The sequence below is a fragment of the Fundulus heteroclitus genome, chromosome 3 (genome assembly GCF_011125445.2).
Source record: "Fundulus heteroclitus isolate FHET01 chromosome 3, MU-UCD_Fhet_4.1, whole genome shotgun sequence".
NCBI classification, from domain to species: Eukaryota; Metazoa; Chordata; class Actinopteri; order Cyprinodontiformes; family Fundulidae; genus Fundulus; species Fundulus heteroclitus.
This window is the reverse complement of record NC_046363.1, coordinates 27,226,585-27,238,055: the sequence shown is the minus strand read 5'-3', so window position 1 is coordinate 27,238,055 and position 11,471 is coordinate 27,226,585. Positions and strand designations below refer to the sequence as shown.

At 43.7% G+C, this 11,471-nt stretch overlaps 1 protein-coding gene across 1 annotated transcript; it reads right to left on the bottom strand.

Annotated features, from left to right (window-relative positions):
• Window positions 1–1,022: 1,022 nt before the first annotated feature.
• dbpb (D site albumin promoter binding protein b) lies at window positions 1,023–10,763 on the bottom strand. The gene is made up of 5 exons (XM_012875164.3): window positions 9,254–10,763; window positions 8,791–9,087; window positions 7,769–8,260; window positions 4,821–5,080; window positions 1,023–3,148 (listed from the first exon to the last, which is right to left on the bottom strand). The coding sequence occupies exons 2-5, from the start codon at window positions 8,978–8,980 to the stop codon at window positions 2,933–2,935; spliced, it is 1,158 nt and encodes a 385-aa protein (XP_012730618.2). The 5' UTR covers window positions 8,981–9,087; window positions 9,254–10,763; the 3' UTR covers window positions 1,023–2,932.
• Window positions 10,764–11,471: the final 708 nt, after the last annotated feature.

Here is an 11,471-nt window from a genome sequence, read left to right as displayed (position 1 = left end):
GTGCCATGAAAGCCCTCAGAGGTCCAGTTTGCCATAAGTCACGTCGGAGGAAGTGTTTTCTGTTCAGATCAGAGTGGAATTCAGCTTTCTGGGCAATCTGTTAAATGATATGTGTGGACGAAACTTAACTCGGCAAATCACCTTGAATTTGTTGTCCCCGTGGGGAGACGCGGTGGTTGCAGACTTTAGCAGGGGGCCAGGGAAGCTGGTCAGAGTTAGTTGGAAGATGAATGGAATGATAAAGGGCAAGGCTAGAAGAAGACCAGCTCATTGTCCACAGCAACCCTAAACGTACAGCCAGAGGTACGACGGAGTGTTTCAGATAAAGGCATAATCGTGTGCTAGGGTGACCCATTCAAAGTCCAGACCTGAACCCAATTCACTGTCTGTTGGAGGATTTAAAAACAGATGTCCACAGATGCCCTCTGTCTAATCTGATTGAGCTTGAGCTATTTTGCGAAGACAAACAGGCAGAAATAGATGCGCAAAGCTGGTAGAGACTCGCAGCTGTAATTGCAGGGAAGTTTGTTCCACAAAGCCTTGACTCTGAAAAAATGAGAAGTTAAAAAAAGGACAGGTGTTGTTTTCCCTTCCACTGCACACTAATGTGCTCCTGGGTGGTGGTCTGTCCCATAAAAATCTCAATAAAATACATTGGGCTTTGTGGTTTTTACTTGTTATTGCGAAAAACGTTGAGGGCCTGTGAATACTTTTGCATGGCACAGCGTGTTGGTCATTATCTAATAAGGAAGGTCTTAAATGCTTCTTAAATATCCCATGGGACGAGCACTGAGCTTGTCAGACAGCTTTGGAATGCATGCAATGTGAACAAACAAAGAGAAGATCAAAATATCAGAGCAGCCCTGGAGCATCCCGAGACATATCACAGTCTGGCTCTCACTCTGAACTCTGACCGACTCATTTCCCCCCCCCCCTCTCTAAAAGCCCGACTTTATTTCCAGATGGAGCTTAGGTGAAGCCCAAACTTGTGAAGAAACAGTCAAAACAGAACAGAACAGCAGTGGATGAGAACAATCTTTTATTGGTGTTTTTTTGTTGTTGTTGTTGTAGTTTGGGAAGTTGCAACTACATCCAAATAACAGCCAGTTGAAACTGGCTGGAAGGGTTGGGGGGGAAGGGGGGGGGGGGGGGGCTGGGCACCATGAACACAAATTATGCAGCAGTCACTACAAGGTTCACCAACCACATCTGTGAGGACATTAGGAACTGGATCCTGATGGGAGAGCAAAACAATCACCGAGTGAGATGACGGAGGCTGAAAGGAACCGCCGGGGAGCATTGTGGTCGTCTGCATAGTCCTTACGCGAGCTCGACACCAGAAGACGGAGGTAAAATAAGTCTGCGTGGACGTCACGTTCAAGTCAATGAGCCGAGTTTGTGAAATCCACTGGGGTGGAGGAGATGGAGTCCAGAGCAGATGTGAACGTCCAGAGGGTGAGCATTTCTGAGGAACACTCGAAAAAATATGTTTCTAGATGCAACAGATCATATCTCTCCAAAGAAAGAAAAACATTCAGTAATATAGAATAATAACAATAGGAGGGTAATCATCATAATTATAACATTAACAATAGCTGTAATGGTAACTATCCATCATGGTCATTAAAGGGATTAAAATCACACTTTCGCTAGTCCTCCATCCCCCCAGGAACATAACAACACTGTGTACCATGCCCCTGTGTAGGTGTTAATAGATACAGTAAAAAGCAGATAGGTGGGTATGGAGGGGGGGGGGGGGAGCACTAAATAGCTACAGGCTCTGTGCATCCACATGGGAAAACTTGGCTTTTATTTCTCCCAGAAATCTGGGAAATCTTTACACTATTCCACTCAACGGGAGTGCGGACACAACCCATCTCCTGAAATACATCAAATCCGTATTCAAAACATTCCCTCCCCTAAAGTGGGATTATTTAATACAGTTAAAGTATCGATGTGCACCTAACTGGGGGGAGTGGGGGGGGGACTGGTTTCAGAGGATGTTACAACACTGTATGGGGAGAGTTTAACCGTAGGAGCAGAAATAGAGGCATGGATACATGGATTCAAAAAGGATGCAGAGGAGCAGGACAGCCCAGGGCTCCATAACATCACAAAGCTGGGAGAGAGAGATATAAAAAAAAAAAAACAGACCCAGATATAATACGGATTTCAGATATATGCACCAGTCGGCAGGGTGAAACTGTCTGTTAAAACCATAAAAGAGGAAAAAAAAAAAAAAAAAAAAAACACAAGACCTGGTCAAAACAAGTGCTGAATACACCTCGTGTCTCTCATTTTGTCTCTACGGAGCATGCGAAGTGGCCTTTAAATGGCGGCGGGGGGGGGGGCGAGAAAGGAAGTGCTCGAGAAAAATCCACAAACTGTCCAACAATACGATTTTTAAGATAATCTTTGCTCTCTATATTACAGATTATTACATACATCCTCAACCCCAGTTGCTGCATCGTGACTAAAGCATCATGAAGGTTGACAACTCCTGACTCGTCTAAAATATAATGATGTTCACCATGGCTTCTCTGCATCTCTGTGTCCAAAACATGTAAAAAATATACAAAATTATTCTCTGCATTTGCTCTCCCTCCACATTTTTCTTAAGTATTATAAAAATATACAATTCTCCAATAACAAAACTCTTAAAAGTCACATCTTTTTTTTAATCAGTTAAATTACTCTCTCTCTCTCTCGCTCGCTCTCTCTCTCTCTCTCTCTCCATCAATCGCTTTTAAGAGCTCAACAAAACAAGACACCTGAGCTTCACAACCCATTTCCTGGACTTATACATTCATCGTTTTTATTCGTCAACGTCCTTCTCATTGTGATTTTGAACTCATTAGGTTTGTCGAACCATCCCGGAAAAAATTCGGAGTCTTTAAGTTTAATCTGCCTCGTCCTGCTGATTTTTCCTCCATCACTGGTCACCCAGGCGGTTCTCGTATTTACTAAGGATGTTGCGGCAGCGGCCCAGTTCTTTGCGGATCTCGGCCACTTCCTGCCGGAGGGCGGCGTTCTCTCGCTCCAGGTAGGCGGCCCGCACCGAGATCTGGTTCTCCTTTAGACGGCGAGCATCCCGCGAACGCTTTGCGGCCTCGTTGTTTTTGTACCTCCTGGTCCAGTACTTCTCATCCTAGACGAGGGACAAACACAGAAGGGACATTTGATGTTGTTAGCGTCATCAGCAAACCCAAATAAGAACTTTAAAGGATCTACAGTGTGCTATAAATATCAGCTCCAGTACAAAAAGAAAAAAAAAGCTATCTAAACCGACCAAGCAGTATTTGTCCGCCTGGTAAAATTATGAATTAACGGTGATTAACAACGTGTTTTTAGTTTAATTTACCTTGTCACGCCCTGACATAATCACTCCCTGACCTGGATAATCAAAACTGAATCACTTCAAAAACAGCCTTTCAGACGAAACAAAGTTGGCTAAAAGATCTAGAAAAGCCACACGTCACGTCCTGATCCAAATAAATTCAGGAATAGATTGAATAATTATCAGTCTGAAAAGGGTTACAAAGCCATTTCTAAAACTTTGGAACTCCAGTGAACCACGAGAGTCATTATTCACAAATAGAGAAAACAAAAAACTAGATTTTCTTTTTCTAGCCTTCTTGGCTTTTGCGAGATTGATCATTTGTAGTAGTAGTAGTAGTAGTAGAGATGTCACGAACAGTTTCTGTAAAGGTTTTTTGCTGTTTTAGAATAAATACGAAATGATTACAGTGTTTAAGTTTGACACTATCTTTAGCATCTTTCATGAGCAAATCAAAAATATGCCATTGTTGAAACAGCAGTTCCCGTTTGTATTTTGTAGAGAACGTAGTTGTTTAACTGAAATCCCGACAATCTCAGATCCTGCAGGTTCAATAACTAAGGTGAACGGTCAGAAGGATAAGAAGGAGCAACTTTTCTGTACTCTGTTCAGCCTTCCTGTGACCTGCTGAAAGTCTTTCTCCCTCTCGATCTCTCACAGCCAGAATGAACCGCCGAAACGTAGAAAATATTCCTATTAAACAAATTCTTTCATCTTCTTCCTTTATCTTATTAACAGTGAAAATAGCTAATCCTGAGCCCTCTTCACTTTCTAAATACTTCCACACAGAGATTGTTGTCAGCGGGATCTGGTATTTTTTTTATTTCCTAATCAGAAAAAGGTTTGCGGGTCTCTGATCGGGCAGGTAACCAGTCAGAAAATGAAGCGGAAAATCAGGTGATTTCATATAACAGTCAATTTATTAGTGCATCTCTGATTTAACACGTGTCCATAAAATACCAAACCCCAGTTTGTTCACTACATTCAGCTGAGTAATTACATTCCCAATACTCTAACATGCACAAAACAAATAATGTTTTTTTGTAGTTTATGGTCATTGCTGCATTTTTTAACTTAAGACTTACTGATTTATTTGTGAATAATCTGTTAGCAAGGTCAGCTATTTCTGCAGTGTTACTCATTTGTGTCACAAGTTAGTTTGCCTTTGCTTTGAATCGGCGAAAAGTGAATCACGGCTAAAAGTGTTATTTCCTTATTAATCGATTGATCTGACAGTGTATCAGTCTAAAAAAAACATCTGATGTGGAAATAATGCTACATTAAAGAAATTAATGAGGGTTTTTATCTCTGAAAATGTAATCACTAAAGACAAAAGTGACATTTGTAAGTAAATTTAATTAACAATATGCAATATGTCATATAGACTCCCAACTTACTGCTTTTTTTATTCTACTCTTTTGAATCTGCACCCAAATAAAGCACAAAACGACCGACAGAGTCTGAGTTTTCCTTGCGGACTCACCTTCATGTTATCTGGCACCAGGATCTTGCGGGCTTTCTTGATCATGGGCTGTGGTTTCAGCTCTTCCTCGCTGAAGGAGTGCCTTCTGGGGTCAAAGTCTTGCTCTCCAGAGGTGCTGGACATTGCCATGTCTGAGGGGTCCATCTCGAACATCCCGTTGGCGTCCGGTCCACTTCCCGTGGGCGTCAGTAAAGGAGGACAGGAGGAGGAAGAGGAGGAAGAAGGCGATTCGCAGGAGTCATTCACGCTCGTCTGACCACCTGGAAATAAAAGGAGAAAAGAAATGAGTGTGAAATTAAGTTAATTAATGTGCATTAATCCTTAAGTGGTGCAAATTAATCAACAGGCCAGATATTGGAACCCAAAATGTTCCCTTATTGCCTATATAGTGATAATTTTGTCACACACAAAATTACTAGTTACATAAAAAAAAATAGGATCAGATTCTTTTTCTTTTTTCGGGCCAGGAAATGCCTGATAAACACGGTACTTAGATAACAATGATTGTAGCAGATATGAACATTGTCATGATGGCCACCAGATGGAGGCAGAGAGCTGCTCTTCTTAGTCTCAGAGACCTGCAAAACATTCCTGTGTGTCTGCAGCTGATTTCCATGTGGGGAGTTTTTTTTATTTTTTTTTTATTCCAGACAGCAATCACGGAGAGGTGCATTAGTTTTTTTTATCTGAATTATTTACAAATATTCAAAAGGAATACAAAAGAACAATCTAAAATACATATCATACATATATTACTAACTTTTTAGAATACCTCAAAGAAATATATCTTATATAAAAAAATAGCATTCCCTTCAGACATGTTTTGTTTCTGTTTTACCGTTTAAAGATTAACTCCAAATATCAGTATATATATATTTGTATATATAATTTAAATATTTAATATCTATGAAATGTCTAAAAGCTTTCTTACTGATGTAAGACTATTACGACAAATTAAATCTGAGGTAAATAATCAAAGCACTTATTAAAACAATACCTGTGATACTGTCATAAAACGGATGTCAAAAGAAACATTTACAAATACAAATGTTATATAACACCATATAACCACCCCCCTTGCCAAATCCTGTCTTTACATGGGGGCCAATAAAGGGCCGCATACAACACCTCCCACAATTCACTACCCTATGAATGAACAAATAGCTTTAGCTCTGTGACCCATTAGAAACCATATATCTAGTATATAATGCTCCTGCATATTGTCCAGCTGATAGGAGGGTGTGTTTTTACACAAGGTTCGTGCTGATCGCTCCTAATCTCAATGTTCAAAAAATGCCAACGCCTTAATCACAGTACAACTATGATCATATTGCCCAATCAGCAGGATTACCGTGGCTAAATCTTGGCGTGTGTACAGCAGGAGAGCTAGACTCCTGGTGCCATGCTGCTCGAGCCCGACGTCGGGAATCAGTCAGCCCAACCATCTGGTTTGGGGCTCTCCGGAACTGAAAGTCCTGAATTCTGGGCGGCTCTGAGACTCCACGTGCAAACTGGTTTCGGTGCACACTGTTGCTCACATGTTCAGACAATCAACATCGGGATTTTGATCTCGACGTGATGTGGTGGCAAACTCTTCAGAACTCGAACAACAGCATTCCAGCAAGGCCAGCAGCCTTTTTTTTAATTTTTTAAAGCGCACAAAGCAGATAGAGGCTGGTCAGCTTCGTGCTGTTCCTGTACATACTTCCTACATTTTTCCCCTCTAATAATACTTTTACACTGGTACATAATCTTTGTCATGCAAATAAAAAGTCCAGCAGCACAGGGAAGGAAACTCTTCCTGTTGCTCCGTCCCTACCCCCTCCTCTCTGTGGCGGCGCTCCTCCTCCAGCTCTCCCTGGCCCTGCCTCTAGTTCCCTCTCTGCAATACTCCCATCCTCTTCACGTGTACCGACGCGTGCACATGGCCGTGGCGTGTGAAGCGGGGAGAGATTAAAGACACACCATCGCAAACACGCTGCACACTGCTCTCCCTGTGTCTGTCCCTCACTCGGCGGTGTTTTGACCCTGCAGCACATCAATTATTGGCAGCGAGAGGGAGTTTGCTGATTGCACTGTACGCCGTTGTACATAGATCACATTCCAAGCTACAGCAAAGCCCCTCGTCACCATTCTGAAGTTGACTCATCAAAAAAAGCAAGAGTTTTCTCGTTTTCGGACACTGGGAGGTCGTATAGCTTTCACCAAAACCCTCCACCAACGTTTGGCGAAGCAACTGATTCTACAGTTTGTGTTTAGGTTTTGGTTTTTCCACTTAGAGCCATGTGACTCTATCTGTTGCCTTCACTCTGACCCCAGACCACAGAAAAGTGCTTCGTCACTGGTATTTGTTTAAACTCAAAGAAGAACCGAATAACAGACACCACATAACCTTGACTCCATATAAACCACCATTAAATAATCTCAGATGAGCAGCATTGGACATTTTGTCCTTTTCTGCTTGTAAACCATTGAAAGCATCGATGAGCCGTCCTCCATACGTGCTGCTGTGAGGTTATAAGGTAACAAACCTGGACGGTGTGCCTTTGGTGTCACAACCACAACACTTAGATCGCCAAGGAATGCGCGATATGGAGTTAAAATTTCAATCGTGATATTTTGTGGGATTTAGAGCCATAAATATAACGATGACTGCAGAAATTATTTTTAAAAATATCTGTCAGTCTTTTTTGGTAAACAAAAACAAGTGCTGCCTACCCACTGTCCAATAGACTACTTGGATGCACCAGCTGCAATAGGCGCCTCAGTTTTACCGCTTCGAAGCGGTAAATGCTGATACCCAATGATGCTTTCGCGGAAACAACGTAGAAAAGAACGTTCAAACAGAAGAACGGGTAAGAATCCCAACCAGACACATGGGGGGGGGGGGGAATCACAATTCTTATCACGATAACAATAAGTTATCCCAACATGGTCCGCTCACTCACCATGTAGACAGTCGCTTCCTCCTCCTTGACTCTGCGGCTGGGCCACCTCCAGGCCTATGAGAGACGGCGAGGAAGAGGAAGAGGGCGACGAGGACGAAGAGCCGGGCGGGGACGAGGGAGGTAGGCACTGGGAGCTCTGGTTGGGCACGGCCGACTGGGAGCTCTGCGAGGGGATCTGGGCCGAGCTGGAGCTGTTGTTGTTGTGCATGCTGCCCATCCCGTTTTCGGTCAGAAACTCCTCCAAGTCCATGTACTGGAGCTGAAAGAGCCCCCCGTCCGCCGGCAGGGTCCGATCCCACAGGAAGGGTCCGAGGAATTGGTTGAAGCCCGCTCCGCCATTTCCTCCTCCTCCTCCGCCACCTCCACCACCACCACCACCTCCTCCTCCTCCGCCTCCACAGCCATTACTGTTGTTATTGCTGACTGGTCCATTGCCATTCCTCATTGGGCAAACTCCTAAAGAGTCCTCATCAAGGTCCAGTCTGTCTTTGTCTACCAGAGGAGAAAAGCAGAAAAATGTCTCTTTAGAGATTTTGACTCTGCAGATTTCTGCAAAGACTACCCGGGTTGGCAGGTGGCTGCACTTGGTTTCTAAATCTCTCTTATACACACAATCATAAACACAAACTCCCAGATAGACCACAGATGGTAGGTAGGACCATTTTGCTGCAGGAACATGAAGGCGAGCTCCTGAACAAATCACCCAATCAGTTTGGCAAAAAAAAAAAAAAATGTGTGCGCTTTTATATCATGACTTAATCTGAAACATGTCAACAACTCCGCTGTAATCTGGAGCCTAACTTTATACAAGCAGCGGGGTTTATAATCCAGCAGAACACTCAGCAGGGTCACAGAGGAGTCATCCCAGGCATGTGTGCTGGCACATGGGACTGGAGTGTGATGGGTGACTAAAGTGCTCAAGATAATGCCACATTTCTGTATCACAATAAAAGTGGGTGGGGACCGCGGAAAACAACACAACAACTGGTAAACACCACAAAGAGACCACCGAAGTTTCTCACCTTTTGAGTCGCACGGGTTCTTCAGCCGGTGGTCTCCCTTCATGGGTTGCTGCAGGAGGGATTTCAAACCGGCCATGGAGTTGACGTGGCCCCCTGTGAGGGAGCCTGCAGGCTGAGTACAACTTCCAAACTGTGGGCTTGCCCCAGCTGGCAGGTCAGGGGTCGGAAGCTGGGAGAGTTGCCTGGACATCCTGGACTGGAGGGGTGTGGGGGGGGCGGGCTCCAAAGAGGGGGGGTGCACCTGAAATACTGATGCAATCTCACCAGAGGTACCAATAGGACAAGTACGCTGGAGGGCTGTTTGTTTGCATGCAGGAGGGGTGAAAGGTGATGGACACAGAGAGAGAGAGAGACCAATTAGAGAGTAATCCATGCAGAATAAAATAGCTTTTGTATCAGAGTTACACACAATATTGTCTTAAGTATTGCTAAGGCAACAATTAATGAGGGATAACTAATTTACCTTGCAGTTGTTGCAACGGAGATCCTTATTTCCTCGTATAAAAATTCTCTTCAAAGTACTCCATTGTCATTGAATGTTGTTAAAGTGTTGACTGGATCAAGACGTTACGGCGAGAGGGGCGGTCAGACCATATGAGCTGGAAACGCCGTCAATAAAAACAAAGCAATAAAACCGCACGGTGGAGGCAAAACAAAATGTCACAACTCACAACTGCGAAGCGGCTATCCCGAGTTTATCGTCCTGGACTAAAAAAAAATAATAAATCCCACCGCTGAATCCCTCCGCCGTTAAAGCAACAACAACAAAAAATAAAATAAAAAAAAAATAATAACCTCGCAGGAAAAAAAGTGCGCGTAGGAAAAAAAAATAAACAAGAAGCAGCAGCGGTCAAAGTAGCTGTGTGTTGGTCAGATGACAAGTTGTGTTGCTGCTCGTCTGCTCTGCTGTGGCGCTCTGCTGTCCGTCAGCTGGGGGGGGGAGGAGGAGGAGGGGGAGGGCTCGTCTTTCTGTCTCTACTTTTTTTTTTTTCCTCCCCTTCATCCGGTGGATGCAGTCACGGGCGCACGGGCTGGGATCTGCGTTGGGGCCGCGCGACGTCCACGTCCGATCGTCCTCTGCCTCTCGCGCTCAGCTGGAACGGACACGGGCAGTTCACGTGACGTCACGCCCCGCGGAACAGGCGAGAGGGGCGTAGCCGGGTGTTTGGCGAGATCACTCATTTATTTATAAGACACACCTACCCCTCGTGCGCACCTCGAGGAGAGCAGGCTGTATGGCAGGTCGTTGTGACATGTAATGAAAGCACACGCTTCACTTCGCTCTGGGTCCCAATTTGTCCCTTCAGCCCATTCGTACTCAGTTTTGTTCCGTTTTAGGCCCCCTCCACACGGAGACAAGATTAGGGGTATCTGCAAAGGTATTTCATCCTTCGAGCTGCCCGTCCACATAAATGTGCGTGCACTTTGGGAGACGACAAATGATCATTTTGGAGACCGGGTCCCAGAGTGAATACATTTCAAATGCTTGTTTAATTGTTACCATGTGTACAAGCGAGCCGCATATTTTCTTAAACAGTGACGTCATAGCTTCGCCTTTTTCTGTAACCCGCATGCGCCTCACTCTCAAAAATAACAACAAATATGGCGCTGTCCAGTGTTGCAAACTCTTATATGGCTGTTAGTAGCATCCTCGGACTCTTCCTTTCTAACATCCTGCTCTTCAAGGCATGTCCCCTGCCAACCCACATAAAGATCATGCTGGACATTTGTAAATGTTTGTGTCTAGTCCTGTGCCATTGTGCTATGTTTACTTCAGTATACACCCAGTGTTTTTTGCATGTTTCTTTGGCAGTATCACAGCTCCTCCAATACCTACTACACCATTTTTAGTTGGGCTGTGTTATTTTGTTTGTACTCACATTTGTTTATCATTTATGGAAATTTACCATGTTCATCTCCATGTAGACAACCTTACTTGGCTTTCTTTGAAACCATTCCAAATGCTTAGCTTTTGCATATATTTTTTTAGTTAAAGCAGCACCATGTAAGTTTTGACCCAAGTATTAGCTTAATTTGAGATATATTAAATTATTTTTCAGGTCAATATACAGTAGTTTGGCTCGATGTATCGATGCTCCATGCAGGCTGTCCTTCTCAAAAATGTACCTATGTAACTGAGAGGGTAGGATCTGTTGCTAAATGGGTAAGTCACATGACTCATTCTAGGTTACGGCAGTCTGTAACAACAAAACAGATATGACACTTACCTGATCCGCCATATTTTGGGTTCTCTATATAGGGTTTAATGTATTGAGTTGAATGTGGCCTTGTCTTTACAAATAACTTGATGACTTCGCCATCTGCTTTTCCAAAGTGGTCAGCTATCAGATTCCAAAACACAGAGTGAGACTGTTTAACTTTGCAACAGTGCAGTGTTGCCAATAGCCTTCAGGGGAACTAAACCTGAAAGGTAAAGGTCTAACACCCCAAGTGACTAAAAGTTACACAGCTCTTCTTTAATGCTATAATTGGTGATCCTGTTCAAAAACACTTCTTGTTATACTGGGTGAAATGGTCCTTCCATCCTGACAGTAGTCAATAGTAAAAAAAAAAAAAAATAGATCTCTGTGAAAGCTGCTGGTATGTAAAAACTCTTACCAATCCTGTCATTCGATCCGAATGAAAAGAACCAATCAGATGCCGTCATCTCTTGTCTTGTC

Excerpts from the sequence above, each read along its gene's own strand:
- dbpb (XM_012875164.3), bottom strand. The coding sequence starts at position 8,980 with ATGTCCAGGCAACTCTCCCAGCTTCCGACCCCTGACCTGCCAGCTGGG. Across the intron at positions 8,261-8,790 it reads GAACCCGTGCGACTCAAAAG|ACAAAGACAGACTGGACCTT; the intron begins GTGAGAAACTTC and ends CTCCTCTGGTAG. Across the intron at positions 3,149-4,820 it reads TGGTGCCAGATAACATGAAG|GATGAGAAGTACTGGACCAG; the intron begins GTGAGTCCGCAA and ends TCCCTCGTCTAG.